Genomic DNA, 26708 nt, shown 5'->3' with positions numbered 1-26708 from the left:
AATAGCACCTTTAAAACTTTTTCATTTTCTAACCTTGTATCATGGGCATACAGAAATCATTTTTTTAAATCTTTTTTAAAATGAAAAAAATTTGTTTGGAAGGGTGGTAATTAGGTTTTATTTATTTTCAGGGGAGGTACTGCTAAGCATGCACTCTACCACTTGAGCTATACCCTCCCCGCCGAAATCATTTTTTTATGTTCACCTTTTATTCAGCTTCCTTGCTAAACTCACTAATTTTTAGTAATTTATTCTATTGGATTCCTTGTTATTCTCTATATGCACAGATATGCCATCTCAGAATGATGTTTTCTTCCTTCCCTATCTTTGTACTGTTCCTTTTCTTACCTTACTGCCATGGTGTTAGAATAGGGGTTACCTTTGGGGTAGAAGGAAAGGGTAGTGATTGGGGTTCAAGAAGTGCTAGTCAGGTGCAGTTTCTAAATCTTGGTGGTGGTTACATGTCCATTCCATGATGATTCATTGAGCTGTACACTTCTAACTTGTGACCTTTTCTGTTTATATTATACTTGAATTATAAGTTTAAAAATTGCATTGGTGTGGTAGTTTAGAACATGCCCACAAATGGACATTCTTTTCAAAATATGGCTGCAAATTCTTTGATACACCCTGTGAGTATGATCTGGACTTGGTGACTCAATTCTAAAGAATACAGGAAGAGAAAATGATGGTTTGCAGCTTCCAAGACTAGGTCATTAAAGGCACTGTAGCATCCTGCTTGTTCTTAGATTGCTTGCCCTGGGGGAAGTTAGCTGCCATGAGAAACTGAGGCCTCCAACCAAAAGTCATATGAGTGCACCATCTTGGAAGTGTCACCTCCAGCCAAGTTAAGCCTTCAGATGACAGCAGTTCCAGCTGACATCCTGACTGCAAACTCATGAGGACCCTGAGCCAGAACCATCTGGCTAGGCCACTCCCAGATTCTTGATCCTCAGAAATTGTGTGAGATAATACAGTGTACCATCATCAGCATCTCTCTGGAAACCATGATACCCTGTTGGCTGAGGATCAAGTCATAGTGAGCACAGAGGCTGGTGCATGGTGTGAGTGCAATTTATTAGCCCTCTTTTGGTGCCAAAAAGGAGACAGAATTCATGCCAGCATGAGGGGCCCATTTATTGTTCAGGGGTTGGGCCCCCACGTTTTGGGGGATTCCCTCCCCCACTTCCTCCCCCCATTGTCCCTGTGGACCCCTCAAGTGGCAGGTTGCTGAGTTGATCGTGGAGGGAACACATCTTCAAGTGTAGATAGTCCAGAGCGGCCACCTTCTCCCTGTCATGAGTAGGGAGTTAGGGCTGGTGATGCCAGACGCCATGGGGCTGGAGTGGAAGGAGGCGGGGACTCAGGCCCTTTCCCCAAGACCTCACCCTCCTCCCATGCCCTCAGCCTCCTTCCTCACTCCGGCTTCATCTTGTCTGTCAGCAGCAGGTTCTTGGCCCGCAAGGCTTCGTCTTGGGCCAGCCGAAGGGTGGAGCTCAGGGCCTCTGCCCTGACGTGTTTGGCCAAGGCCTGGCGCTCCAGCTCCTGGGGAGAGGAGTGTAGGCGCGGCTGGGCTTGCCGGACTGGGCTGGGGGTGGAGGGGGATCTGGATCGCGGAGCGCAAGGGGCAGGGTCCCGTGGGGCCCACATTCCTCCCCCAGGGTATCCCATCATGCCTTGAGCCTGAGACTGATCCCCAATGTCCCACAATGCCCCGGCCTTCCAGATTCCATTGTGCACTAGATTCCATTGTGTGTGACCCACTGTCTGTCTCCCGTTGCCCTGGCCTTCTTTGTCCCCATTGGCACTAAACCAGCATCAATCATATTGCCGCCTCATGCCCATCATGCATTTGATGTCTGAGCCCCAGTATCCCATCACGTGATGACCTTCTATTCCCATAATTCACAGGACCTGACATCTCCTTATCTATTAGGCCAGGCTCTCTGTCATAGTAATAGTCCTTAGTGCTCTGGTTCTCTATATCCCACAATGCACCCGTGTCCTATCATGTCTTAGTCCTGTAGCTCTGCCTCATAATGTCCCTTACTGCCTCGCTTGTCTGTCTCACCCACGACAACTTATAGCCCATCATACATTAGGCCAGTAGCCAATAATATACTAAATCTCTTATGTTTCAGAATGTGCACTGGTCTCAAGTTCCATCAGCTACTGGGCTTGAATCTGTGGTCCGATGCCTCATGAAGAGCTGTGGTTCCATTTCCCATAATGCATTACCTTAACTGTGACCTCTCTTCGCTGGGTCCCCTGTCTGACCTCAGTGATCCCATATAATGTATTGCCTCTCTTAAGGTCCACAGAAAATCCAGCTTATATTCCACGAAGCTATAGACTGGTGTTTGTCTCCTGTGTCCTACAATGCACCAGATCCAACATCCCATCATGCTTTGGGCCCAAGTCCATCACCCAAGGTTCCATGATGACTGACTTATGACTCACTAACTGCCAAACTGCTTTCCCCTGCCCCCATCCTAATGCATTAGCCAAGTGTTCCCCCAACACCTGCAGCCCACAGCTCACCCTTCCCATCCTGCCACACACCAGAAGTATCCTTGTGCCTGGGGCTCCCCTCCCCCTGCCCTGACTGAAAAGTGGGGCATAGTGGCCCGTGGTCCCTAGTACCAGAATCTTCTTGTGTAGCCTCTGGCAGCTGGGGCAGGCAGGAGCCAGGCCCCTCTGCTTCACCTCATCCACTAGCGGGGTCAACGCTCGCTCCAGCAGCTGCTGCAAGGACTCCGTGGACAACTGCTGCCCCTGGCTGGGGGAGGGGTAGTCACCAGGTGAAAGAGGCCTAGAACTAACTCCATTCCCAGGATGCCGCATGCCCACCTGCCCAGCCTCCACCTGGGTCCCATTCCCACTATGCACCTACGCAACCTTCCCACCATGCACTGGGGCCAACCTACAGTGTATTAGGTATCCCTTAGTTTCCACAGCATGGGGAATATCCTCAGTGCCTGAGGATTCCCATTCCCAATGGGCATCAACGGCCCTCAGTTCATCAAAAAGTCACATTTCCCACACTGCACTAGTTAAAGCTGATCCCAAGTTGTATTGGAATTTTCGCTCCCTCCTACCTTTCTGAATATGGATCAAGCATGATATCCCTTAGCCTTCCAATACCCCAAGGTCTTACTTCCCTACAATGCACTGGGAAACCCTACCTCCCATCAAGTACCACTTCCTAAAGTCCTCACAATGTTCTGGAAACCCAGGATGCATGAAATGTATCAAGTCTTTCTCGCGTTCCATGAAACACTGACTTCACCTTGTGGGGAGGGAAGAAATGTGACTCCCATAATGCAGCAGGATTGGCCCATCCTACAATACATGGGGATGCCCTGTCTCCCACAATGAATTTCCCACCCCACTCTAGCTAAAGTCTCATCTCCTTCAGTGCTTTTCAGAATGTACCTGGAGCCAGGCCCTGCCCCCTTACCTGGCGCAGCGGGCACAGGAGCCTTGGGAGGCCCGATCCAGGTTCATGGAGAGGTCAGACCCTCTTCGAGAGCTCTGAAATTGCCGCCCCAGCTCCTCCAGAATTGGTTTTACTGGGCCCAGCCCCTCCAGCTCGTTCCTCAGTGAAGCCACAGACACTGCTGACCGCTCCACCCTGAGGCGTGAGGGTAAGCAGAGCAGCGAGGTCGCCTCTCCAACAGTGTAGAGGTATTCCTAATTTTTGAAAGTTCCCTTTACCCACTTTACTTTTGTGAAAGACCTACATTAGTGCCTGTTTTTACTAACCAAATGAAATCCAAAGAGGATTTTCGCTTTTATGAAAAAAGACAAAAGGCATTTGTTTTGTAGCAAGCCGTTACAGAAGCAGCAAGAGCAGCACATCTAACTCCTTCTCTGGGAATGACATTAAGTGTCTCCGCCTCAAGGCACCATAGCTTTGGACTGCGTTGTTTATAAACATCTGTGCTTTATCGCGATTTATTTTGTGCATCTGTTAGGAAGACGTATCCTAAGGTAATCTCTTCTTCGCTTTATGCCATTTTGGCTTACATAAGGTTTCACAGAACTACTCTACTTTCAGAGAGCTGGAAACCTGCAGTCCTAGCAAGGCTCCACCCAAGATTAGCCCAGCACCCGGGTCTCCATCCCGTTTGCAATACCCGGCCCTGCCTTGCTTCTCTCTGTTCTGATTGGTCCCTCCTTTTGAGTTTTAATGTTAGAAAGCTCCTCCCTGTTCTCTAATTGGTTTCTCCTTTGCTTACTTGGCTCCTCTCCTGGTCCTTTTTAGGTAGGGAACTTACCTCTAATTGGTTCCGCGCCTCAGTCTTTATTGGGTATGACACTACTCTACTCCCTACTCTAATTGGAGCGTCTGCCTGTCAGTATATGGTCTCCCCTAATTGGCTCAACCCTATCCCTCAAGGCCCCGCCCTCCCACGTCCCCACGCGGTCCGCGGCTTGGGCCCTTACATGGTGCACAGCTCGTCAGCCCGACCCCGCAGCTCCTGCAGGCCCCGTGCAGTCTGCGCCTGATCACGCTGCGCCCGCTCCCACTGGCCCAGGAAGCCGTCAAGCCTGCCGCCCAGGCCCCCGAGCAGCCGCAGGGCCTCCTGCACAGCCCCCTCCTCCTGATGCCACCGGGCGGTCAGCGAGGACACCTCTCTCCTGGAGGGGCAGAGGTAAGGAATGGGTCAGGGATAGATTTGGACACGCTCCCATCGTCCCCACCCACCAAAGCTAACCCATGGTGCTGGACCCACCCAGGACCCAAATTCTCTAGTCCTGTCCATTTCTTGGAATCCTCCCATATCCTCCAGAATCCCGCCTCTATCTCCTTATCAGGTATCCTGGCCTTCCTTCGTCCTGCCTTCCAGCCCCACATCTACTCTAGACATTGCCTCCTCAAGATAACCGCTCGGATGTCCTCCTGGAGTCTGGAGCTTGCAAAACTTTCCACCTCCCCAAACCCGCCCACCTCATTTTCATCAGATGCAGATCTCTGTGCCACCAGCCCTCTACTCAAAACTCAGTTCTTCGAAGTCTAGCCCTTCTGGGACACCGCCCCCAGAACACTCCCTCCAAGGAGTGTGCCACCCTCTGGGCCCACCACCAGATTCCACTCACCTCAGCTCCTCAAGGCCGGCAGAGACCTTTCGAAACTCCTGCTCACTCACAATGGGGCCCTCCCCTGCCCGGGGTCCCATTCCCCAGCCACCTGGGGCCAGGCCTCGCGGTCGTGGGGGTTCGTCAGGGCTCCCTGGTGGGCCAGAGCAGCCGGGGGGTTGGGCGGCGGGTCCCAGGCCATGCCGCGAGAGGCCGACCTCCAGCTTCTGCTCCAGCGCCTGCAGCTCGGCCTCCTGCCTTCTCGGCGTCTCATCCTGCAGTTGCTGCTGGAGGTAGCGCAGCTTCTCCTGGGCCAGGAAGGAGGGCAGGGTTACGGCACCAGGCCCTTTGCCTCCCATAGCCACCACCTCCACCCCCAAATCCTCCTAATGAATTCTCGAGATTGGAAAGTAAATGTATGTGGGGACAGGATACTGGAAAGTCCCACTTGAAATCTAAGTGGACTCTTCCTTGCTGTAACTAGGGAGGGATGTCTCATTCATAGCCTAGCTAGAGTCCAACTCAGCCTCTGAATGCCTGCCTCCTGTTTCCAACTGGCCCTCCACCCCTGCCTCCAAATCCTCCAAGGTGTCAAATTCCAGCCCCTCCTGTTTAGGAAGAACAATTGAAGCTTCTCCACCATTTTGTTGGGAAATGAGTGGGTATGTAGACTGGACGAGCATTCCCACTCAAAGTCCGACATGCTTCCTTCTCTCCCGGACTTGAATATGAAGTGCATGGAGAAGCGTGACCATGAACACGAAGGGGCAGTGCGGTGGTGGTGGTGGTGGTGATAGGGCGGAAAGTTCCACCTAAAGTCTACCTCAAGTACCTCGTGTGTCTGATTCCCATCCCCAGACCCTCAGGCCACTCCGCCTTACCTCCAGCAGGGCAGAGTTCTGCTTCAGGACGTTGGTTTTTATTTCAGCATCTTCCACCGACCGGGTCACCTTCCTGCAGTTCTCCTGGGTCAGGACACCAGGGCGGGGGCCCTGCCTTCCCATTCCAGTTCCGCTTCCCAACCCTTACTCTCGCTATTTTCCATACAGGCTCCACCCCCGCGTCTGAGACACGCCCCCTTCTTCCCCACCTTCTGCCTTCCGCTGATTAGTCTGCCCTTTACCCCCCTGGTTCCCTTGGCTAAAGGTATGGTTCTTCCTCAGATCTCTCCCTTGCTCCCTTCACCCCACGCCGCTCCTGCCCCACAAGCAGCTCACCTTGAGTTGACTACAGTACCCTTCAAGTTCTTCTGCCTCTTGCCGCCTTCTCTCTAGATTCTCGCTCAGCACAGAACACTCACTCTGGAGCATGGAAAGGAGGAGGGGTTATCCAGGGCCTTGAGGAGACACCTCATGGGGAGGAGAGGCAAGAAGGTCCCTTTTCCTTCTGAGCCTCAGTCTCCCCAGCTGGGCTACGGGTGCACTGAGTTGGACGTGGCTCTGGAGGAAGAGGAGGTGTTGGGGAGGGGCTGTCCTCACACCTGCAGCGTCTGCACGTGCTGGTTAACCCGCGTAGTCTTTTCCTTCAAACTGGTGATGGAGTCTTTGGCGCGGACCAATCCACTGTTGACCCCACTCTGGGGGAAGAATGGGAGACAGGTGAGTCACTGGGTGTGTGGGAGCACACCCCAACCTCAAGAAAAATCTAGAACTGCATTTACACCTTGATTCTGCCCTGGAATAGCTGTGGGATTTGAGGCGAGGGCTGCGTGTCTTTGATTCTTGGTAATTTTGCTCCATAAAGCCAGGGGGCAGACTCGTTTTCTTCTTCGTGGATGGGAAGAAAAATAAGTAGGGTCAAGGAAAGAGTAGGGGTGGGAGAGTGCTCAGACATGTGGGAGAACGAGGATGGTCGTAACCTGAGATAAATGCCTTTGGGGTCCACAGACAAATAAGATAAAAATGTGATATGTTATGCAATGGAATACTACTCAGCCATAAAAAATAATGCCATTTGCAGCAACATGGATAGACCTAGAGATTATCACACGAAGTAAGTCAGAGAAAGACAAATACTGTATGATATCACTTACATGTGGAATCTGAAAAAACAACACAAATGAACTTATTTACCAAACAGAAAACAAATTTACGGTTACCAAAGGGGAAAGGCAGGGGAGGGATAAATTAGGAGTTTGGGATTTGCAGATACAAACTACTATATATAAAATAGATAAACAACAGGGTCCTACTGTATTACACAAGGAACTATAGATCATATCTTGTAATAATCTATAATGAAAAAGAATATGAAACATAATATATATAAATGTATAACTGAATCACTATGCTGTACACCAGAAACTAACACAACATTGTAAATAGCAATACTTCAATTTAAAAAAAAAGGTAACTGTTAAAACACATGCTCTGTCTTTCTCTTCAGGCAGTGGGGAATTCTAAAGATAAACCACCTTCCAGTTATAAGAACTCACTATGCACCAAGCCAATCACTTACCCACCTTCTTCCCTTTTATTCCTCACAACCAAACCCCTTGAGGTTATTTGGCCCATTTTGCAAGTGAGGCAAATGAGGCTTGGAGAGGGGATGTCCCTTGTACTCCCAGGTACACAGCATAGGAGGTGGCTTTGTCAGAATTTTACCTAGAGCCTTTGTTTTAAATCATGACACCATATGGCCTTTGATTATTGCAAACTTATATCACCATAAAATGCCTTGTGACTCCTGTCAAACAAACTGGCTCAGGAGGGATGCATGTGATAGGATCCACTCTCCTCTCTTCTACATTTATAGAAGAGTTAGCCTGGCACGTGACTGCCCAGCTAAAGGCTATATTTCCCAGGCTCCCTTGCAGCCAGGTGTGTCCATGTGACTAAGCCCTGGCCAATGGAATGTGAATGGAAATAATATAGGCAATTTCCAAGTCATGCCTTTAATAAAGGGGGGAAAACATCCCCCTTTCTCTCTCCCTGCTGGCTGGAAGGCACAGTTGATGGCTAAAGCCAGAGCAGCCATCTTGGACCAAGAGATGGAGGACACAAAATAAAAGAAGCTGATACACCAGAAACTAACACAACATTGTAAAGCAACTATACTTCAATTATAAACAAAACAAAATATCACAGAATAATTAAAGGAAAGAAGACTGAATCTTCAACACTGTAGAGCCGCCATACTCAGTTCTAACCCCTTATGAATACTTCTACCTGTGAGTGAGACAACATTTTCTCTCATTTACACTATGCTATGTTGTGTCTTTTTGTTACCAAATTTATGACTTGATAGTTGAGCCCCCAGAATACAGGCACCTGTAACCTGCTGCATTTGAAGAGCAGATCTGCTGTACCTGAGAATTTTATGTGAGAAATAAACTAACCTGCTTAAACCAGATATTTTGGTTTCTTTCACAGTCTCTGAACTAATACACAAAGAAAAAAGGACAAATTTCCTCCACTGTAAGATGAAAACAACATCACATTTCTTGCATGACTGCTCTAGAGAACAAGGGAGATAAGGATTATTGTGTTAAGGTGACATTGGCACAATGGCAGAGTCAAGAACCCCCCAGTTCCACCCCTCCATAAAAAACAGTGAAAAAACTGGCCAAAACGATAAAAGTCAAGTCTTTGAGAAGATTGTAACAGTTATAAACATATATGCACCTAATAGAGCTTGAAAACATGTAAAGCAAAAACTGACAGAATTGAAGGGAGAATTCAACAATTTAACAATTATGTTTGGAGACTTCAATATAACACTTTCAAGAATGGGTAGAACAACTAGAGAGTAAGTTAGCAAGGAGACAGGGCACTTGAACACTATAAACCTAGCAGACATCTACAGAATTCTTCACCCAATGGCAGAATACACACTCTTCTCAAGTGCACATGAAACACTCTCCATATGGTCCAAGATAGACCATATGTTAAGTCACAAAACAAGTCTTAATATGTTTAAAAGGATTGAGATCATACATATTATGTTTTCTGACCTCAGTGACTTCAGTAGAGTGAAATTAGGAATGAATAGCAGAAAGAAATCTGGGGAACTCACAAATACATGGAAATTAAATAGCACACTCATAAACAGCCAGTGGGTAGAAGAAATCACAAGAGAAATTATACTTTGAAATGAGCGAATATGAAAACACAACATACCAATACTTATGGGATGCAGCAAAGGCAATACTTTGAAGGAAATCTAGAGCTGTAAATACCTACATCCAAAAAGAACTCCTAATCAGCAACCCAGCCTTCCACCTTAAGACACTAGAAAAAGAAGAGCCAACTAAACCCAAAACTAGCAGAAGGAAATAATAAAGATTAGCGTGGGGAAAAAATAGAGAATGGAAAAACAGGAAATAAAAATCAGCAAAACCAGAAGTTGGCTTTTGAAAAGATCAACAAAATTGACAAATCTTTAACTAGATTGACCACAAAAAAGAGGAAGAAGACTCAAATTACTAAAGCCAGGAAGGAAAGAGGGGACATTACTACCAATCTTACAGAAAGAGAAAGGATTATAAGGGAATGCTATGAACAATTGTATGTCATCAGATTTGATAACCTAAATGAAATGGAAAAATTCCTAGCAAAACATAAACTACCAAAACTAACTCAAGGAGAACTAGGACATCTGAATAGACCCACAGCAAAGAGGTTGAGTTAGTAATTAAGAAACTTCCAACAAAGAAAGCCCAGATAACCACTGGTGAATTCTACCAATTATGTTAAAAAGAAATGGTACTAATCCATCTCAAATTCTCCACCAAAAAAAAAAAAAAAAAAAAAAAGGAAGGAACAGTTCCTAACTCACTCTATGAGGCCAATGTTACCAAAACCAAAGGCATCACAAGATAATAAAACTACAGCCCAATATTCCTTCTGAAAATGGATACAAAGTTTTCAACAAAATACTGGCAAACCAAATCCAGCAGTATATAAGGATTATACACCATGCCAAGTAGGATTTATCCCAGGAATGCAAGATTGGTTCAACATGAAAATTAACCCATGTAACATAACGTATTAATAGAATACAAGGTCCTCAACATGTATTATCAAAAAGAACAAATAACCAGTATTGGTGAGGATGTGGGGAAAAGGGAACCCCTGTGCGCTGTTGGTGGGAATGTAAATTGGTACAGCCACTATGGAAAATAGTATGGAGAGTCCTCAAAAAATAAAAAATTAGCTATCATCTGATCCATCAACTCCACTCTTAGGTATTTATCTAAAGAAGACAAAAGCACTAATTTGAAAAGATAAATGCACCCCTCTGTTCATTAATTAAAAAAACTAAGATATGGAAGCACCTAAATGCCCACTGATTAATGAATGAATAAAGAAGATATAATGTGTATATACATAACATATATGTATGTATATAGGCCATAAGAAATAGAAATTTGGGGGAAAAAACATAATCATGTTAATGGATAGAGAAAAAGCATTTGACAAAGTCCAGCACCTTTTCATGACAAAAGCATTCAACAAGCTAAAAGTACAAAGGAAATCCACATCCTGGCAAAGGGCATCCACCCAAAAAATTAATTAAAAAAACCAATAAAAGCTCCATAAAATCACAGTAGTTTAAAATATGTCCATAAAATTCTTTGATGCTCTTTTAAAATGTGAAGTCTTATTCCCATCATGTGACTGTACTTAGTGACTCATACCTAGTAAATAGAATAAGGCAGAAGTGATGGTCTGCAACTTAAGAAACTAGTTCAGAAAAGGAACTGTGGTTTCCTTCTTGCTCTCTCTTGCTCTGGGGAATGATAGCGGCCACGTCCTAAGCAGCTACCTATGGAGAGGCCCATGTGGCAAGGAACTGAAGCCTCCAACCCAGAGCCAGGTGAGTGCGCCATCCTGGAAGCACAATCTCCAGCCCCAGTCAAGCCTGCAGATGAATGCAGCCCCAGTCAAAATCTTGACTACGACTCCTAAAAGACCCTAAGCCAGAAGCACCCAGCTATGCCACTCCAGGTTTGTTGTTTTAAGGTTGGGGATCATTTGTTTCACAATAGCTAACCAGTACACAAAGTGATATTTTTAAATGGACCCAGAATATCTTAGGTTTCCTATAGGGAGCTGTTCTGGGAAACTAGAGAAGCAGGTTCTGGTGTCAACTCAGTTCTCTCACTTACTAGCTGTATGACCTCAGGGAGGGGACTTGACCTCTCTAAGCCTCTGTTTCCTTACCTGTAAAATAGAAATGGGGCTAATAGCTACCTTCTCAGGGCTGCTGTTGGCAGGAACACAGGTTGGCTGAGAAAGGCTCTTAGTTTATACTTGGCAAAAGAGAGAAGGCAGTGGGGGTCACTGGAGGTGAGTTTTAGCTTCACTTAGAGCAGACTTGGGAAATGGTGAAGGCAGAGCTGTTAGTCTTGGGGGAAAAGTGAATGGCATGATGCTGGGGGTGGGGGTGGGGTGGCCATACCTGAGGATAAGTCCCTCCTTGGCCACTCACACGCCATGCAACTGGGCAATCCCATTTCCCACTCCAAACCTGCCTCAGTTTCCTTTCTTGTCAAATAGGATTGATGATACCTTGCTCAGATGGTGGTGAGGAAGAGTCAAACAAGATGACATGGTCAATAAGCCAAGCACAGTGATAACTGTCAGGACCATTAAAATTAATGACAACAGGACAGGAACCCCCAGCAGTCTCAGGGAAGTCTGCAGAAAGCAGGCCAAGTTCCAAGCAGGGCTCAAAAGACCTTCCGTGGCCATCACTGCTTGGAGGCACTGACCTTCCCCAAAAAGAATAACCTCTCCTCACTTGCATCCTTTGGGCTTGTAAAGATGTCAGAGCTTAAGACAGGAGGCAAAGCTGTCTGCTTCACCATTCTTTAGCTGCCCCTCCATCTAGTCTGGGACTTATCACTCTTACCCAGGGTCTCCATCACTCCCAGGTCCCCTTCCCTTCCTTTCTAGTTCTCTGTCCCACCTCTCTCTGGATCCTTGGCCCCTGTGTCTCTGGGTCTCTGTCCCCCCACTCTGGGTTTCTGCCCCCTCCCCTCTGCTCATCTCCAGCTTTCTCTCCTGATGTAGTGCAGGTGCTCAGTTCCAGTCTGGGTTCTTACTGTCTCCCTCCTCACTGTTCCTGCATGTACCCCAAGGTGTTGGCTGTCAGACTTTTTTCCATTATACAGAGAAGGCACCGGAAGCCCCAGAGGCTAATGCTCCCTTCCAGCCCAACTGTGAGCTCACAGCTGCATCTAGCCTTGATCTTGGCTGCCCAGGGCTCTTGTGACAGGCATCACAGTCTGCTGAGGGATGTGACTCAGAAATAGCTCCAGTGGGAGGCAGACCGCTGCAAGTATGCCTGAGTGATGCTCTCACAGAGAGGGGGAGGACGTGGTTCTGGCTGGGGGAGGAGATGCCTCCTGGACCATCCATCCCACCTGGACCGTCTCTGCCGCTCCCTTCTCTCCACCTGGTCCTTTTCCCCTGGGCCCTCGCCTGGCCTCCTCTCTGGCCTTCCTGCCTCCACTCACTCCCCTCCAAACATCTCCCACCCAGGCCCAGAGGCATCTCCTAGGGAAAGAAAAGACTTGGGCTTTAGCGTCATACCTGCTAGGCTTCTAGCCCTGGCCTTGCTTCTTCTAAGCTCTCCAATCTTGTAGGGGTCACTCTACCTCTCTCTACCTCATTTATTTTTATTGTCATCTGTAAATTGGGATTTATACCATTTCTTTTGCAGAACTTCTAAGAGAGGAAAACTGAGACCTGCCTCCCCACACCCTGACATCTAATAGGTGTTCAGTAAGTGGGAATGGAACTCAACTCCCCCAGAATTGCTCCTCTCCCCTGCCCAGGAACCTTCAATGGCTCCCATTGCCCTCAGGAGAATGCCCATGTTTCTCAGCCTCTGTATCCTCTGCCCCTCCACCCCCAACCAGCCTCATCTCTCTCACACACCATGATCCAGCCAGAAGGACCTTTCCCCCAGTCTCTTTTCAATCCCTATCCTTTTGCATATGCTGTTCCAGCTAGGTAGAACACCCTTCCCAGTATTCTGCCTTCCTTCTGTTCAAGATCCAGTTTATGTGTTGCCTTTTCTAGAAATCCTTCCTTGATCATGGCTGGCTGGACCAAGGCCTTCCTCTTCCGGGCTCCCCCAGGGACCTCTCCTGCCCCTATCAAGGCCGGGTGCCCCCCAGGCCCTAACTCTTAAGCCTGAGTCTACTACTCAGAAGCTGCGTGACTTTCGGTATGCTATTTAACCTTCTAGGTTAATATCTTCATCTGTGAAATGAGAATAGTAATAATAACAACCAACATGTATTCTGTGCATATAGCTCACTGTTGTGCTAAACATGAATGAACTACATGTCGTTGTCATGACAATCTCATGAGGTGGGGACGATTCTATCCAGAACTCTGTCTTGGGTACTACCATATTTCCTGCTCCTAGACCAGTGCCTGGCACATCATAGGTATTTAAGAAATATTTGTTGAAAGAACAAACACATGTATTTCCATTTTACAGATGAGGAAACTGAGGCTCCTGGAATAAAGAAAGTCCTTGGTAAATGCTAGTGAATCTTATTAGTATCATTATGACTGTGGTTATTGTTAGTATAATTCCTAGTGTCCATGTCAAGTCCAGTTCAGGGCCTGGCCCAGGAGAAGCCTGGCAGGGGGTAGAGGTTGGTGGGGGAGCTAAAGGACCAAGCTGTAGCATTCCCCACTCTAGTCAGGAATTCTCTAAATTTCCCTAGATCTTGCTCACCTCTCTGTTTTGGCCCAGATTCTGAGGTGGTCCCCTCAGAGAACTCCTATTCATCCATCAAAGCCCAGTTCTAACACTGCCTCCTCCAGGAAGCTTCCCTTGATATCCCTAGCCTTGTTTGAGGGGCCCTTTTCTGGGATCCCTAGTGTTACCTCCATTATGGAATTTATCACCACTACACTGGGAGCTTTCCCCAGGGCAGGGACCTGGCCCGATCCTTATCTGTGACTCCAGCCTCACCCAGCACATTTAGAAGTGACTGAATGAACAAAAGACCAACTGCCAGGTGGCAGGCATCATTCACTCTGGATGAAACAGATTCATGGCTGACTGTTAGGGAGAGGAAGCAGTTCCTTTGGGCCTCTAAAGGTGACCAGAACCTTCTCATTCCAAGTCAAGAACCCCCCCCCATTCCTCAGTATTTGCCTACCACCAGAGTAAGGACCTTCGCCTTCCCCAGCCAAGCCGGGGAGGCCCCTCACCAGTATTTCCGTGATGTCTGGGTCATTGGGAGCCCAGGGTGGGGTAGGGGAGGCAGGTGGCACAGGCAGTGCCAGTTGGCTGCTGTCTTCTGTGGTTGAGTCTGTCCCCGAGGAGTCGGTGGGCTCCACGGCGGCCAGGTTGAGCAGGGACACATTGGTGCAGGCTGAGGAACGTTTGAGGTTCAGGCACCAGTGCATTGGCTCATGGGACATGCGAGGCTCTACCCTGGGGAGGAGAAACAGGCAAGAGAGTCAAGATGCAGCTCCAGCAGGGTCTGGCCCCTCCTGCCTCCCTGTCTCCACCACCTCCTACTCTTTCTGACTCCAACCTCACCGCCTACTTCTTTTTTCTCCATCTCTGCCTCCTGTTCTCTTCTTCCACGTGTAGTGCCCTCTCCTTCTGACTTTTCCTCCCTCCCTCCCTCTCTCCATCTTCACTACCTTCTCCCTCTCTGCCTCCCCCACTCTAGATTCCTCCTTCACCACCGCCCCCTTGCCTGCCTCTCCTCTGCCCCGTCCTCTCCTCCCCTCCCCTTCCTCCAGCACCCACGGTGAGACTTGAGCTCTGTTGGAGGCAGCGCTGGGCGCTAGGACCGTCCCCGACAGGGTGCGACAAACCCACCCGTGGAACGACACGGCTTTCTTTTTCTTTGCGATCCCCTTGGCTGGGCTGGCCACCCCCCCAGGAGCCTCGGAGACCAGCTGGGAGCAGCTCTCGACCCCCGCAGGGGGGTCCCCGGCCTCATGGATCTCTTTGGACTGCCAGATCGTCTTTACCACTACGCTCGCCATGGCGTGGGGGACCCTGCTCCCAGGGGCTTCTTCCTCTGAGACTACTCTGACCACTGACCCTCAAAGTCCCCTGTCCCCACAAGTCTACCTCACAAAGGACCCAACCACTGGGCTCTAAGAAGGGGGGTGCGCACGCGCACAGGTGTTGGCTCATCACATCCCCCCAGAGGGTCCCAGTGAACTCTTCTTGTCCAGGATGATAGTTCTTCCTGGATCTGTCCTTCCCCTGAGGAACCACAATGGAATTGATTCATTCTAGTCCAGAACTTACAATGGACGGGTCCACTAGTTCTTGGGAGGGGACCAAATTCACTTTCCCTGAAACTAACTCTGGGGTCACCCAGCCCTCCCCCACTTCCCATTCAGACTTGATTCTTCATGTAATACCCTGGACTTGTCACTTTCCCAGGATCTGGGAGACAGCAAGAATTGCATGCCAGTGCTGGAGGATCTGACATTCTGTGGGGGTGCTGTGGGGGTGCCAGCAGGCAATGGAGAGAAACAAAGGAAAAATACTAGATGTCGAGATGTGGTATAAAGGTAATCAAAACTGGGCGGTGGTGACGTGGACTTTTGTCAAAGCACAACGATTTGTGCACCTGGGATTGGAGCCTTTCCTTGTGTGTGACTTCTGCCTCTTAAGAAAATAATCTAAACAACACCAGAAATTGATACAACATTGTACACTGTACACTATACTTCAATGAGAAAAAAAAGAATCTAAACAAACACTGAGCTATAGCTGATGATGCGTGTGTTGAAGAATTTGGGGGTGTATTAGTTTCCCAGGACTGCTTTAACTAAGTCCCACAGGCTGGGTGGCTTTAACCACAGCTAGATATTGTCTGTTCTGGAGGCCAGAAGTTCAAGGTCAAGGTGTCAGCAGGGTTGGTTCCTTCTGAGGCTGTGAGGGCTTCTCATCAGATATCTGATATCCTCAGGTGTTCCTTGGCTTGTAGAGGGTCATCTTCTCCCTGTGTCTTCACACTGTCTTTTCTCTGGACACGCTTCTCTCTGTGTCTAAATTCCCCCACCTTTAAGAGCACCGGACATATTGGATTAGGGCCCCCCCAAATGACCTTATCGTCACATGGTCATCTGCAAAGCCCCTATTTCCTAATAAGGTCAAATTCACAGCTACTGGGGGGTTAGAACTTGAACACCTTTTGCAGGACATAATTCAACTTACAACATGGTTGATGTGTATTGATGTCTGCAACTTTGTTTTTATCTGTCTTTTAATTTTTTTTATTGAATAAATCTGACATGATATTTATAAATTGAAAGTATGTGTTACTTTGATACATTTATATGTGTTAGTAAGATTACCATGGTAGTGATGTTTATCACATTGCATCATAATAATACAAGATTGTTGTATGTATTCACTCTACTGTGCATTAGATCTCTATGGCTTATTTCCTACTTGTTGAAAGTTTGTACCCTTAAACAACATCAATCTGATCTCCCACCCCCCCATCCTTTGGTAAAAACCATTTTATTTTATTTTATTTTTTGCATTCTTTTTTATTGAAGTATAGTCTGTTTACAATGCTGCGTCAATTTCTGGTGTAGTGTAATGTTTCAGTCATACATATACATATATATTGGTAACTACCATTTTAATTTGGTTTTTACAAGTTAAACTTTTTAAGATACCACATACAAGTGAAATCATACAGAACTTGTCTTTCTCTGCCTGGCTTATCTCACTGAGCATAACGTGCTCAGGGTTTGTCCATGTGGTCAAAAATTGCAAAATAGCCTCCTTTCTTGTGGCTAAATAATATTCCATTGCATATATATACCACATCTTTTGATCCATTCATTTGATCAATGGGCACTTGGGTTGTTTCCATACCTTGGCTATTGTGAATAGCGCTGTTTGCAATTTACTTTGAATGCATCAAAAGTAGATGAGGGGACGGTAGAGCTCAGTGGCAGAGCACGTGTTTAGTGTGCGTGAAGTCCTAGGTTCAATCCCCAGTACCTCTACTAAAAAAAAAATATGCAAATAAATCTAATTACCTCCCTCCCTCAAACCAAAACATTAAAATTTTTTAAATTTTTTTAAAAGATGGATTGATGGATGTAGGATGGGAAGGCCAGATGGACAGACATACAATAGAGCAAGTGGAGTAAAATGTTAATGGCAGCATCGAGGCGAGAGTGCATATGGGTGCTCGCTGTATGGTTGTTTTGACTTTCTGAATATTTAAGAATTTTCAAAGTGAAATGCTGGAAGAGAAACTGGGTGATGGACATGAAGTGACATGATGAGAAGGGCTTGCTTTAAAAGAATCTGGTGGGGTTGAAGTCAAATGCAGGGGCTTATAAATGAAACAGTAAAGGTCATATGTTGATAACTGTTGGAGTTGGGTATTAGTTTGTTTTTAATGGAGGCACTTGGGATTGAACGCAGGGCCTGGTGCATGCTAAGCACATCCCATGCTCTACCACTGACCTATTACCCTCCCACCAGGAGTTGGGTATTTGGGTGTGCATTATACCTTTCTGCTTTGGGGTGTATTTGAAAATTCCTATAACATATTTTTTTTATTTTAATAGGGTAGTGGGGATTGAACCCAGGACCTCATGCATGAGCTCTACCACTGAGCTATATCTTCCGCACTCCTATAACACATTTTAAAACATGCTGGATAACGTGTTCAAGTATGATACAGAGAGGTTACCTTAATTCCCTAAACCCAAAAGTTCTTTCCAAAGATGGGACATTGTACTGAGATCTGAAGGATGAACTGCCCATTGGGAAAGCCAGGCTGGGCAGAGGGCAGGGATGAGTTTTGGAGGGTCTGAATGGCCAAGAGGAGGCCAGTGAGGCTGTTGCATTTAAGCTGGGGAAGGACACAGCTGACTGATGTTGCAAAAAGCCCCCTGACTGGCCAGGATGGAAGTGGGGAGAAGGGCAAGGGATGTTGCTGCAAGGTTCCAGGGAGAGATGATGGTGATGGTGGCCTGCATGGGGTGAGGCTGTGGCGATGGAAGGAGGTGGCCAGCTTTGGGGTGTGTTCTGGCTTTGGTTTGGGGTGAAGGACAGGGAGGGGCCCTGGCAGGAGTGCCTGGGTGATTGATGGAGGGCCCAGCTGCCAAAATGGGAAGACTGAGGATGAGTCCTGTTTTTCTGGAGAAAATCAAGAGTTGATTTGCTCAAGTCAAATTGTGGTTCAATCTCTTGGAAGGGCTCCTGGGGCTCCCTCTTAATGCTCCATCTTGAAACCAAACAGTACTCGTCGAAAACTCATCTAGACACCCAAACATGGACCGATTCATGGCCTGGTCTTAAAACTTAGCAGTGAGTCAGCCCCTGAATCCCTGAAGCCCAGAATTGTCTTGCTCAAATCCAGTGTGATCATTTTTGGCCTTCCAATATCAAAACCACTATCAATGGTGTGTGGCCGCTGGGGCCTTGCCACGCAGCAAGTCTCCGCTAAGATGTGCTACACGTATGAAACACCAGATTTCAAAGACTTAGGAAAATAAGAATGTCAGCTAGGTTGAAATGATATTTGGGTATATGGGGTAACATAAAATATATTATTAAAATTCATTTCCCCTTTTATTTAAAATTTTTTAAATTTATTTTCACTAATCTATTTATTTATTTAGGGGAGGAGAGAGGTAATTAGGTCTATTTATTTACTTACTTTTAGAGGAGGTACAGGGGATTGAACTCAGGACCTCATTCATGCTAAGCATGTGATTTACTACTTGAGCTATACCCTCTCCCCCTTTTCATTTTTACTTTTTTAAAGTGGCAGGAATCTATTGAAAATTGTGTTTGTGGCTCCCATTGTATTTCTTTGGGAAAGAGCTGCTCTTACTGGGCAGGGGTCAGCCCATGCGAGCCCCGACAGGACTAAGATCCCTCATCTACCCAAGACAGAACCTAGAATCAGAGCATCCTTCTCCTCACAACAAAAACCCAGAGTTAATCCTATCTGGCTTCAGGTTAAAGGTTTTGTTTGTTGATGGAGGTGCTAGGGATTGAACCCAGGACCTCGTGCATGCTAAGCATGCACTCTACCACTGAGCTATGCCCCCAGCTCCCTGGGTGAAATGTTGAAGGTGACAGGTGAGAGGGAGGTGGCACTTTAAGGCTGGGAAGAGGCTGGCTTTTCTCTCCTCCTCAGGGACAGAATTTTCCCGTCCTTTGGACTCTAGTTGTCTCTCTTCGCATCCCTCAAAAAGTGGACTAGTTCCAATCCCACTATACACACACACACACACACGTGTGTGTGTATGTGTGTGTATATGTGTGTGTGTGTGTATGTATATATATATATATGGCATTATTAGGTAGAAAGCACTTCTTTCCACATCTTGAATGGACCCCTCTAGTCCTTGGAATGCTTGTGTAGCTTCCATGAAAAGGACTTTATCCAATTCCTGGCTCTAATAACTTGTTTTTGTTGTTTTTAACAGTGTCACTCTCAGTTCTTTAGGGGCAGGCAGCACCCCTCCCCCAACCCATATTAGGAATGGACTCTCCATGGTCACTAAAACACCTGAGCGTTTGTCCTCCTAGAATTCAGAATGGACTTTCCCAAGCCCCATTCCTGGAAACCCAAATGGATGGATCCATTGAACCTGGAAGGTGGGCTCTTCTTGCCCCCATCCCCCTAGGATTCCGAGTGGACATTCCCAGGACCTAGGACACTCCCCTAAGACTCATTCCAAGACTGGGCTCCTGAGATTGGAAAAGGCTGGCGGGTGGGGCTTAGTTCTTCGAGGTGACTGAATGGACTCTTCCAGTACCCTTTGCCCCAAATTTCTCAATAGCCTGGGGCGTTGGAGTTCCGGAGACTCTGCCTTCCCAAAAGCCAGTCAACCAAAGGTCTCTGGGGCGCCAAGGGATGGTGGATGGGCGAAACAAAAGGGATTCACACATTCCTTCCCTTTAAGCAAAGTTCTTCCTTCAGTACCAGGTCCCCTTCTTGTTCAGGAGGAGCTCCAAGTCTGGTGCAGAGACCGACAATTTTGATTTGATATTTGTTTAATGGTGTTACGGTTGCCAAAAGGGGGGGGGGCATTGTATATTGAGAAGTAGTTAAAAGCCAAAATATTGTTTAAATACAGGCTCTACCACTTCCAAGCTGTGTGACCTCGGGGAAGTCATCCAAACTCCCTGGACCTCAGTTTTAAACTCTGCTTAATGGGACTAGATTTGAGTTTCCTCTGCTCTGGAAATACTTGGTCTCCTGACAAGTTAGGTCTCAACATCTTGGCGGCTAGACAAGGGAGGGGAAGGGGGAAGGGATGTCTTCCTGTAAGAAGATTTAAGGAGTCGAGGGTGGAGGAGAGAAGGGATAAAGGGGAACAGAAAGACGCTTGCGCAGTAAATACCTCGCGCTCTCCCGCCCCTCCCAACCCCTTCTCTGCAGCAGGGAATTGCAGGCGCCGCTCCACCTATCCCAGCCCAGCTGAGTGACAACCCCCCTTCTCCTTCCTTCTCTACGGATCATCGCTCTCCTCCCGCCCCAACTATAGCCCAATCGAGGGCGGGAGTAGCACAGGCCCGGCGAATCCGAGACGCCTACGGGGGCGGTCTACCCTCCCATTGGTCTCAATCAACGTAAGTCCCGCCTCCTCAAGCCCACTCCCCCGCCTTCCTTCACGTCAATCCCTCCCTTCTAGGAGAGCGTCCGGATCCAATCAGCATAAGACTCGGCCGCGCGGAGGGGGCGGTCCCACCGTACGTAACCGAACTCCGCCCGCCTCTCGGGCAACGCCCCCACCCCCTCCCGAACGGAAATAGCGGGGTGCTGGACCAATAGTAGTGGCGTGCCTTTGTTCATCGACCAATGAGACGAGGAATGGGGATGAGCCCAAGTCTGAGCGGCAGTAAGCTGAGCCAATGGACGGCTGAGAACTCAGGACGGCGGAGCGGAGGGGAGGGGCCGGGGGTGGAGCCGCGGTCGGCCAGCCAGCCCGCCTGCCTGTCCGCCCTCCCCCCCTGGCCGGCTCGGCTCCTCCGCGCTGCCTGGGGTCCTTTCCTCCCGGCCTCCGCCTGCCAGCCCCCGCTGTGCTGTGCCCGGCCCGGCCAGGCCTGGAGCCGACACCACCGCCATCATGCCGGCCGTGTCCAAGGGCGATGGGATGCGGGGGCTCGCGGTGTTCATCTCCGACATCCGGAACTGTGAGAGCGCGGCCGGGGGACACTGGGTGGGGGGAGCGGGGAATTGAGTGGTTCGGGGGTTATAAAGAGGCCCAGAGGATCTAAACCCCCTGCGGTCGTAGAGTGAGAGGATCGTGAGGCCCTGGGGGGAACTTTAGGGTGGAGGGAATGGAGGGGCTTAGGGTGTCATACTGTGCCTCTTGAGGTGACGACACGAAGTGGCTAGAGGCGTCCAGGAGGGTCTTAACAGAGAGGAGGCTAGTAAAGTCCCGGGGATGGGGCATAGAGGTGTCCCCTGGCAATGAAAGAAAGGCTGGGGAATCGTATTAGCGATGGGGTTAGAGGAATCCCTGAGGTAGATAGAAAAGGAAGGAGGTGCATGGCTGAGTGGGTGGGGGGTACCCTGTGGAGCGATAGAGTAGGAGGAGGCCAGTGGGGACTGGGAAGACGTGAAACATAGGAAGCCTAAAGGGACTGGGTTTGAGGGCCTAGATGTGGGGTTGTCATAGAGTGGAAAGGGCTAGATAGGTCACTGAGGCTGCCAGCTAGTTCATAGAGAGGACTTGAGAGTAAAAGAAAATCCCAGGGGCTTGGGGAGGAGAGATGGGGAGGTGGGGGACTATAGCAGCATGCTGGGGAGGGATACAGGGGCTCCAGGATGGAGGATTGCTTAGGAGCGGTGGAGGGCCATGGAGAGGGGGCTGGAGGGGTTACTGAGGGAAGCACAGAGGAGAGGCACTGCGGGTGGAGAGTCTTGGGAGAACCTGAGCCAGGGAGATGGGGGTCCTGGAAAAGAGAATATTATAGTGTGGGAGCTTGGGGGAGGTACCAGAAGGCTAGATCTCAAAGAAGGGACCAGGGGGCCTTAGGAATTTATAGGAAAGAGATCTGGAAAGCTTGGGGGAAGGGGGAAGCCTGGTCCCAGAGAGAGGTCATGGGTCAGGGAGCAGGACAGTCTTGGATCTGGAGCCCTCTCCCATCTGACCACATCAGCATGGGGACAGTGGTCACCAGCAGGAAGTATTGTCGTGACTATGGGAGGCCTGGCGCCAAGTCAGCTCCCAACTCCTGGGAGCGGGTGTTGGTGTTTGGAGCTGCCAAGAGCTTCAGAGACTATATCCGCTCAGGCTTTGGGGTCAGCTGAACTCAAGTTTGAGTTTGAGTGCTGTCACTCCCTAGCTGTGTGACCTTGAATGAGGGACTTCACCTCTAGGTTTCCTAATCTATCAGGAGGGAATGCTGATCGCACCTTCCTAAAGAGGTTGTTGTGATACAGGGTGTGAGGGAGGCCTTTTGTGTGTTCCAGGCACTTAGATTGATCTTGGCTATTGTTCTTTTTAACTGGATCTGAGGAGCGGCCTCGGCTAGGTGCCCAATGCTGACTGTAGAATTTAGTAGGTATGGAAGGATCTGGCACATAGTAGGTGCTCAGTGAACAGGAGGAGTGGAAACTGTTGGGTTTCAAGGAGCAGTGAGATGTTAAGGTTGTTATGAAAGGAGTGGAACTTCCAAGGGCTTGTGTGGTGGATAGGGGGGCCCAGCTGTTAGGCTCAGGTAGGCATGGCCACTGAAACTGACCTTGTGACCCTTGGCAAGTCATTCAACCTCTTGGAGACTCAGGATTCTTGTTGGCTGACTTCATTGATAACAACATCTTGCCTCTGAAAGTTCGTTTGTTCATTCATTCATTTGACAAATACTTTTTGATCACCACAATGTGCCAGACACTGTTCTGGGAACTGGGGTACACCAATGAACAAAGTTGCCTGCCCTTGGGAGCATCCACGTCATGAAGGAGCTAAAAAAATAAACACAGAGAACCACAGTGTGAAATAAATACAACAGGCAAACAAGGAAGAGGGAGGGACCAGGATTGAGAGGGAGTGAGCCCTGCAGATTTGGGAGGAAAGAGAGGTCCAGGTAGGGGAGTGGTACATTCAAAGGTCCTGGGGTTATAGCACGCTTGGTGTGTGTTCCAGTAAGAGCAAGGTTGCCTGTGTGCCTGGAGCCAAGAGGGGTGGGGGCATCGGGTTGGAGATGAGGGCATAAAGGGGATCTGGAGCAGGTAGAGCTTCGTAGGTCACGGGGAGCACTTTGGCCTTTCTCTGAGTGAAGCAAGAATGGCGGGAAGGTTTTGCACACAGGAGAGACACGAGCTGCTTGATGTTTTAAAATAGTTCCTCTAGCTGCTGTGAAAAGAACAGACTCGAGGTAGGAGCAGAAATAGGGAATCAACTGCAGGCATCCGTGAGCAATGGTGTTGGCTTGACTGGGGTGAGAAGGGAAGTGTGTGAAGTAGTCAGGCTGGGGATAAATTTGGAAGGATTTGCAAAGGGATTGGATGATGGGGGTGGAGGAGGAAAGAGAAAACAAGTGGGTGTCACTGCAGGACCCCAGAGGGAGGCCAGAAGACGGGAGACTTGGACTTGGGGGCAGTGGAGGTGGCTTAGACAAATGAATCCAGGCTGGCGAATCAGGGAGCCCTCTTGTCCTTGGTTTTCTCATCAGGTGTTTGTCAAATGCCTGGAATATTTCAAGCCTTGTCATGGGGCTCTGGGGACACAGCAGTAAATAGGACGGACTGTACCCCCATGAAACTCCCAGCCCCTGAGGGAGACAGGTACTGCGTAAAAATCACAGCTGTCCACCTCGAAACACTTGTGTACAAATATTCATACCACATTATTCGTGATAACCAAAGAGCAGAAACAACCCAAATGTTCATCAACGGGTGGATCAACACAAGGTGTACAACTATAAAGTGGAATATTATTCAGCCATTAAAAAGAAAGAAGTACTATAGATGCTTCCACATGGATGAACCTTGAAAACACCATTCTAAATGAAAGAAGCCAGACACCAAAGACTGCATGAAGTAGGATTCCACTTATCTGAAATGTCCAGTATAGGCAAATCCATAGAAACAGAAAGTAGATTAGTGGTTGCCTCAGGCTAGGGGGCGGTGGAATGTGGAGTGACTGCTAATGAGTGCAGGGTTTCTTTTGGGGGTAATGAGAATGTTCTGGAATTACATGGTGGTGATAGCTGAACACCATGGTGGATCTACTAAAGACCAGTGAATTGGACTGTCCAGTTGTGAGCTATGTGGTGTGTGAATTGTATCTCAAATTTTTTTATTGAATTATAATTGATTATGAAATATGACTGAAACTAACAATACCATGTTAGTTTCCAGTGTACCGCAAAGTGATTCGGCCATATATATATATATTTTTTTCAATTCTTTTCCATTATCACTTATTACAAGATATTGACTAGAGTTCCCTGTGCTATACAGCAAATCCTTATTTATTTCATGCACAGCAGTGTGCATCAAATTTTTTTTCTAAGTGGAAAAAAATTGTAGCTGTCCTCAGCCCAGTGAGGGAGAGGGCCATGATGTTGAATAGGGGCTCTGCCTGGTTGCATTGTCCAGACCATGTGGAGGAGTCAACCAGGCCAAGGGAGAGGGAGAAGAGCTGTGAAGGCAGAGGGACAGCAGGTACAAAGGTCCTGAGGCCCAGTCAAGACTCTGAGCTAAGGCCTCTGTGGCTGGTGCAGAGAGGGCTGGGATCTGATGGGGAGGTGGGCAGAGGCCAGATAGTGTTTGACCTAAGAGGACCAGAGAGGGTTTCAAGCTGGACGGAGGGAAGAGAAGGGATGGGGAATAGGGACAAGGCGGGGCTCAGGGATGAGCAGGTGGAGGAGTGTGGAGTTATCCTACTGGAGGATCTGAAGGGCATAGTGGAGTTCAGGGGGAAGGATCTTGAAGGAGATGAAAAGCAGGCTTGGAGAAGGAGAGCCTGGAAGGGCAAATTCTGCAGATAAGAAAGGGAGAGGTGAGGCTGGGCCCAGCCAGAGGGCGTGATCCTGTTCTGTCTGGAGGGGGAATCAGTCTCCCAGAGACTTATCTGACTGGGAGCTCCCTAAGGCAGGGGCTGGGGCTGCCTCCTCTCTAGGGCCCCAGCTCCCCGAGCCTGAGGAGCGAGGGAAAAGGGGTGCTGGGCGGCCACCGTACCCTGGGCTCTCCATTCGGGCACATCCCACTCCAAGTGGTGACCATTCTGTTTGTGCCATCTCCCCGAGCCTGTGGAATGCTGGCCCTGTTCTGATCCCTCCCTGGGTCCCCTGTTCTGCCTTCTGCAGGACCTGGCCCATGGGAGGCCATGGGAGGTATTTGCTGAATGAATGAAGGAATGAATGAATGAATGAATGAACAAATCAATGTTTATTAAGCCCTGAGTGTCAGACACTGTTCTAGGTGATGAGACTGCAATAGTGAGCAAAAGTCTAGGGTTGGGGGTTATAGTTCAGTGGTAGGGCACACGCTTAGCACGCATCAAGTCCTGGGTTCAGTCCCCAGTGCCTCTGTTAGGGGGGGAAAAGTCCCCTTCCTGTAGTCACATTCTAGGGGGGAGATGGACCCCTACACAAGTAAATATATAGTGTTCAGGTGGTCAGATAGGTAGCAGGGAGTGTTGGGAGGAAATAAAGCAGGGGAGGGGCAGAGGACAGTTTTGGGAGCCTGTGCAAAGGTCCTGAGGCAGGACTGTACCTGAAGTGTAGGAGGGATATGAGGAGGAGGTGGCCTCTGTGGGCAAAGTGGGGGAGGGGAGGGCAAGGAATGGGAGCTAGTGGATTGTTCAGGGCCTGGAGAACCCCAGCAAGGACTTTGCTTTTACACCAAGCCAGGTGGGAGCTGGAGAGATTCAGAGCAAAGAAGGTACAGGATTTGACTCAGGTTTTCACAGGATCCCTCTGGCCACTGTGGAGAGAGCAGAAGGAATGAGCCCCACTTTGGTGGGATGCTCCAGCATCCGTGTGCTACTGGGGACACCCCTCCCCACCCCAGGTCCTGCCCTGTTAGGAATTGGCTTGAGGTTATGAGTGGCAGCCGGCTGCTGGCAACAGACCCATCCAGGCCTGAGCCCCACTCTTTCCTACCTGTGTCTAGTGTCCTGAGGACGCCAGCCGAGTGAAGCAGCCCCTGACACTGGCCCCTGGGGTGCTGGCATTCCCAACCAGAGGCCAAGGGTTTACAGAGCAACACGTGCACCCTTAGATGTCAGGTGGCAACTCAGGGAGGGTCTTTGCAGCTGTGTTCAAGCAGGTGGATGACAGGGTGTGACCTGGTTGCTCACGGAGAATATTTTCTCTCCGGGATGTTGACGGCTTTAATAACATCTCACCCAGGGCTGGCATGCCGCTGTCCAAATCTATACATTCAGATTTTCCAGTAGCCACTTGGAAAAAGCAAAACCAGGGAAATTAACTTTAATAGGTCTATTTCATTTATCCCAGGATGCCCCAAAGACTATTTGAATGTGCCATTGATATTTTTTAAACAAGTAATGAGACAGTTTATGTTCTTGCTCAACTTAGAGGCTACATTTTCACTGGAAAATCTTGCTCAGTGTTAAGAGTTCATAAAGCTTATGTTTAAAAAAAGAAGATTCACCAAGTGTCCAAGTCATTCTAAATGTACTTTCCGCCTCACTCATATCCCTCCTACACTC

At 48.6% G+C, this 26708-nt stretch overlaps 2 protein-coding genes across 7 annotated transcripts in view; one reads left to right on the top strand and one right to left on the bottom strand.

The window, feature by feature from the left end:
• Positions 1–1058: 1058 nt before the first annotated feature.
• Positions 1059–15056, bottom strand: TSKS (testis specific serine kinase substrate). Its single transcript, XM_010946993.3, has 11 exons — positions 14887–15056; positions 14265–14490; positions 6563–6658; positions 6300–6383; positions 5964–6047; positions 5104–5390; positions 4450–4644; positions 3461–3634; positions 2644–2779; positions 1421–1545; positions 1059–1293 (listed from the first exon to the last, which is right to left on the bottom strand). Exons 1-11 carry the CDS (start codon positions 15054–15056, stop codon positions 1137–1139), a joined length of 1734 nt encoding a protein of 577 aa, XP_010945295.1. The 3' UTR covers positions 1059–1136.
• A 5936-nt stretch (positions 15057–20992) lies between these two features.
• Positions 20993–26708, top strand: part of AP2A1 (adaptor related protein complex 2 subunit alpha 1) — a 31226-nt gene continuing 25510 nt past the window's right edge. For 4 of the 6 annotated variants that reach the window (XM_045510721.2, XM_045510723.2, XM_074369230.1 and 1 more), the window contains exon 1: positions 20993–21213. In XM_045510721.2, coding sequence (XP_045366677.1) covers positions 21147–21213 — 67 coding nt within the window. In that variant the 5' untranslated portion in view covers positions 20993–21146. The remainder of the gene's footprint in view (positions 21214–26708) is intronic. The other 2 variants (XM_074369228.1, XM_074369229.1) reach the window with 1 other exon arrangement.

The sequence above is a fragment of the Camelus bactrianus genome, chromosome 9 (genome assembly GCF_048773025.1).
Source record: "Camelus bactrianus isolate YW-2024 breed Bactrian camel chromosome 9, ASM4877302v1, whole genome shotgun sequence".
Taxonomy (NCBI): Eukaryota; Metazoa; Chordata; class Mammalia; order Artiodactyla; family Camelidae; genus Camelus; species Camelus bactrianus.
This window is presented reverse-complemented; position numbering and strand designations above follow the sequence as displayed.

Coding starts and splice junctions, on each gene's coding strand:
- TSKS (XM_010946993.3), bottom strand. CDS start 15,056: ATGGCGAGCGTAGTGGTAAAGACGATCTGGCAGTCCAAAGAGATCCAT. Junction 6,659..14,264: donor CAGACATCACGGAAATACTG/GTGAGGGGCCTC, acceptor TTCTTCCCCCAG/AGTGGGGTCAACAGTGGATT. Junction 1,294..1,420: donor ACAGACAAGATGAAGCCGGA/GTGAGGAAGGAG, acceptor TACTCATGACAG/GGAGAAGGTGGCCGCTCTGG.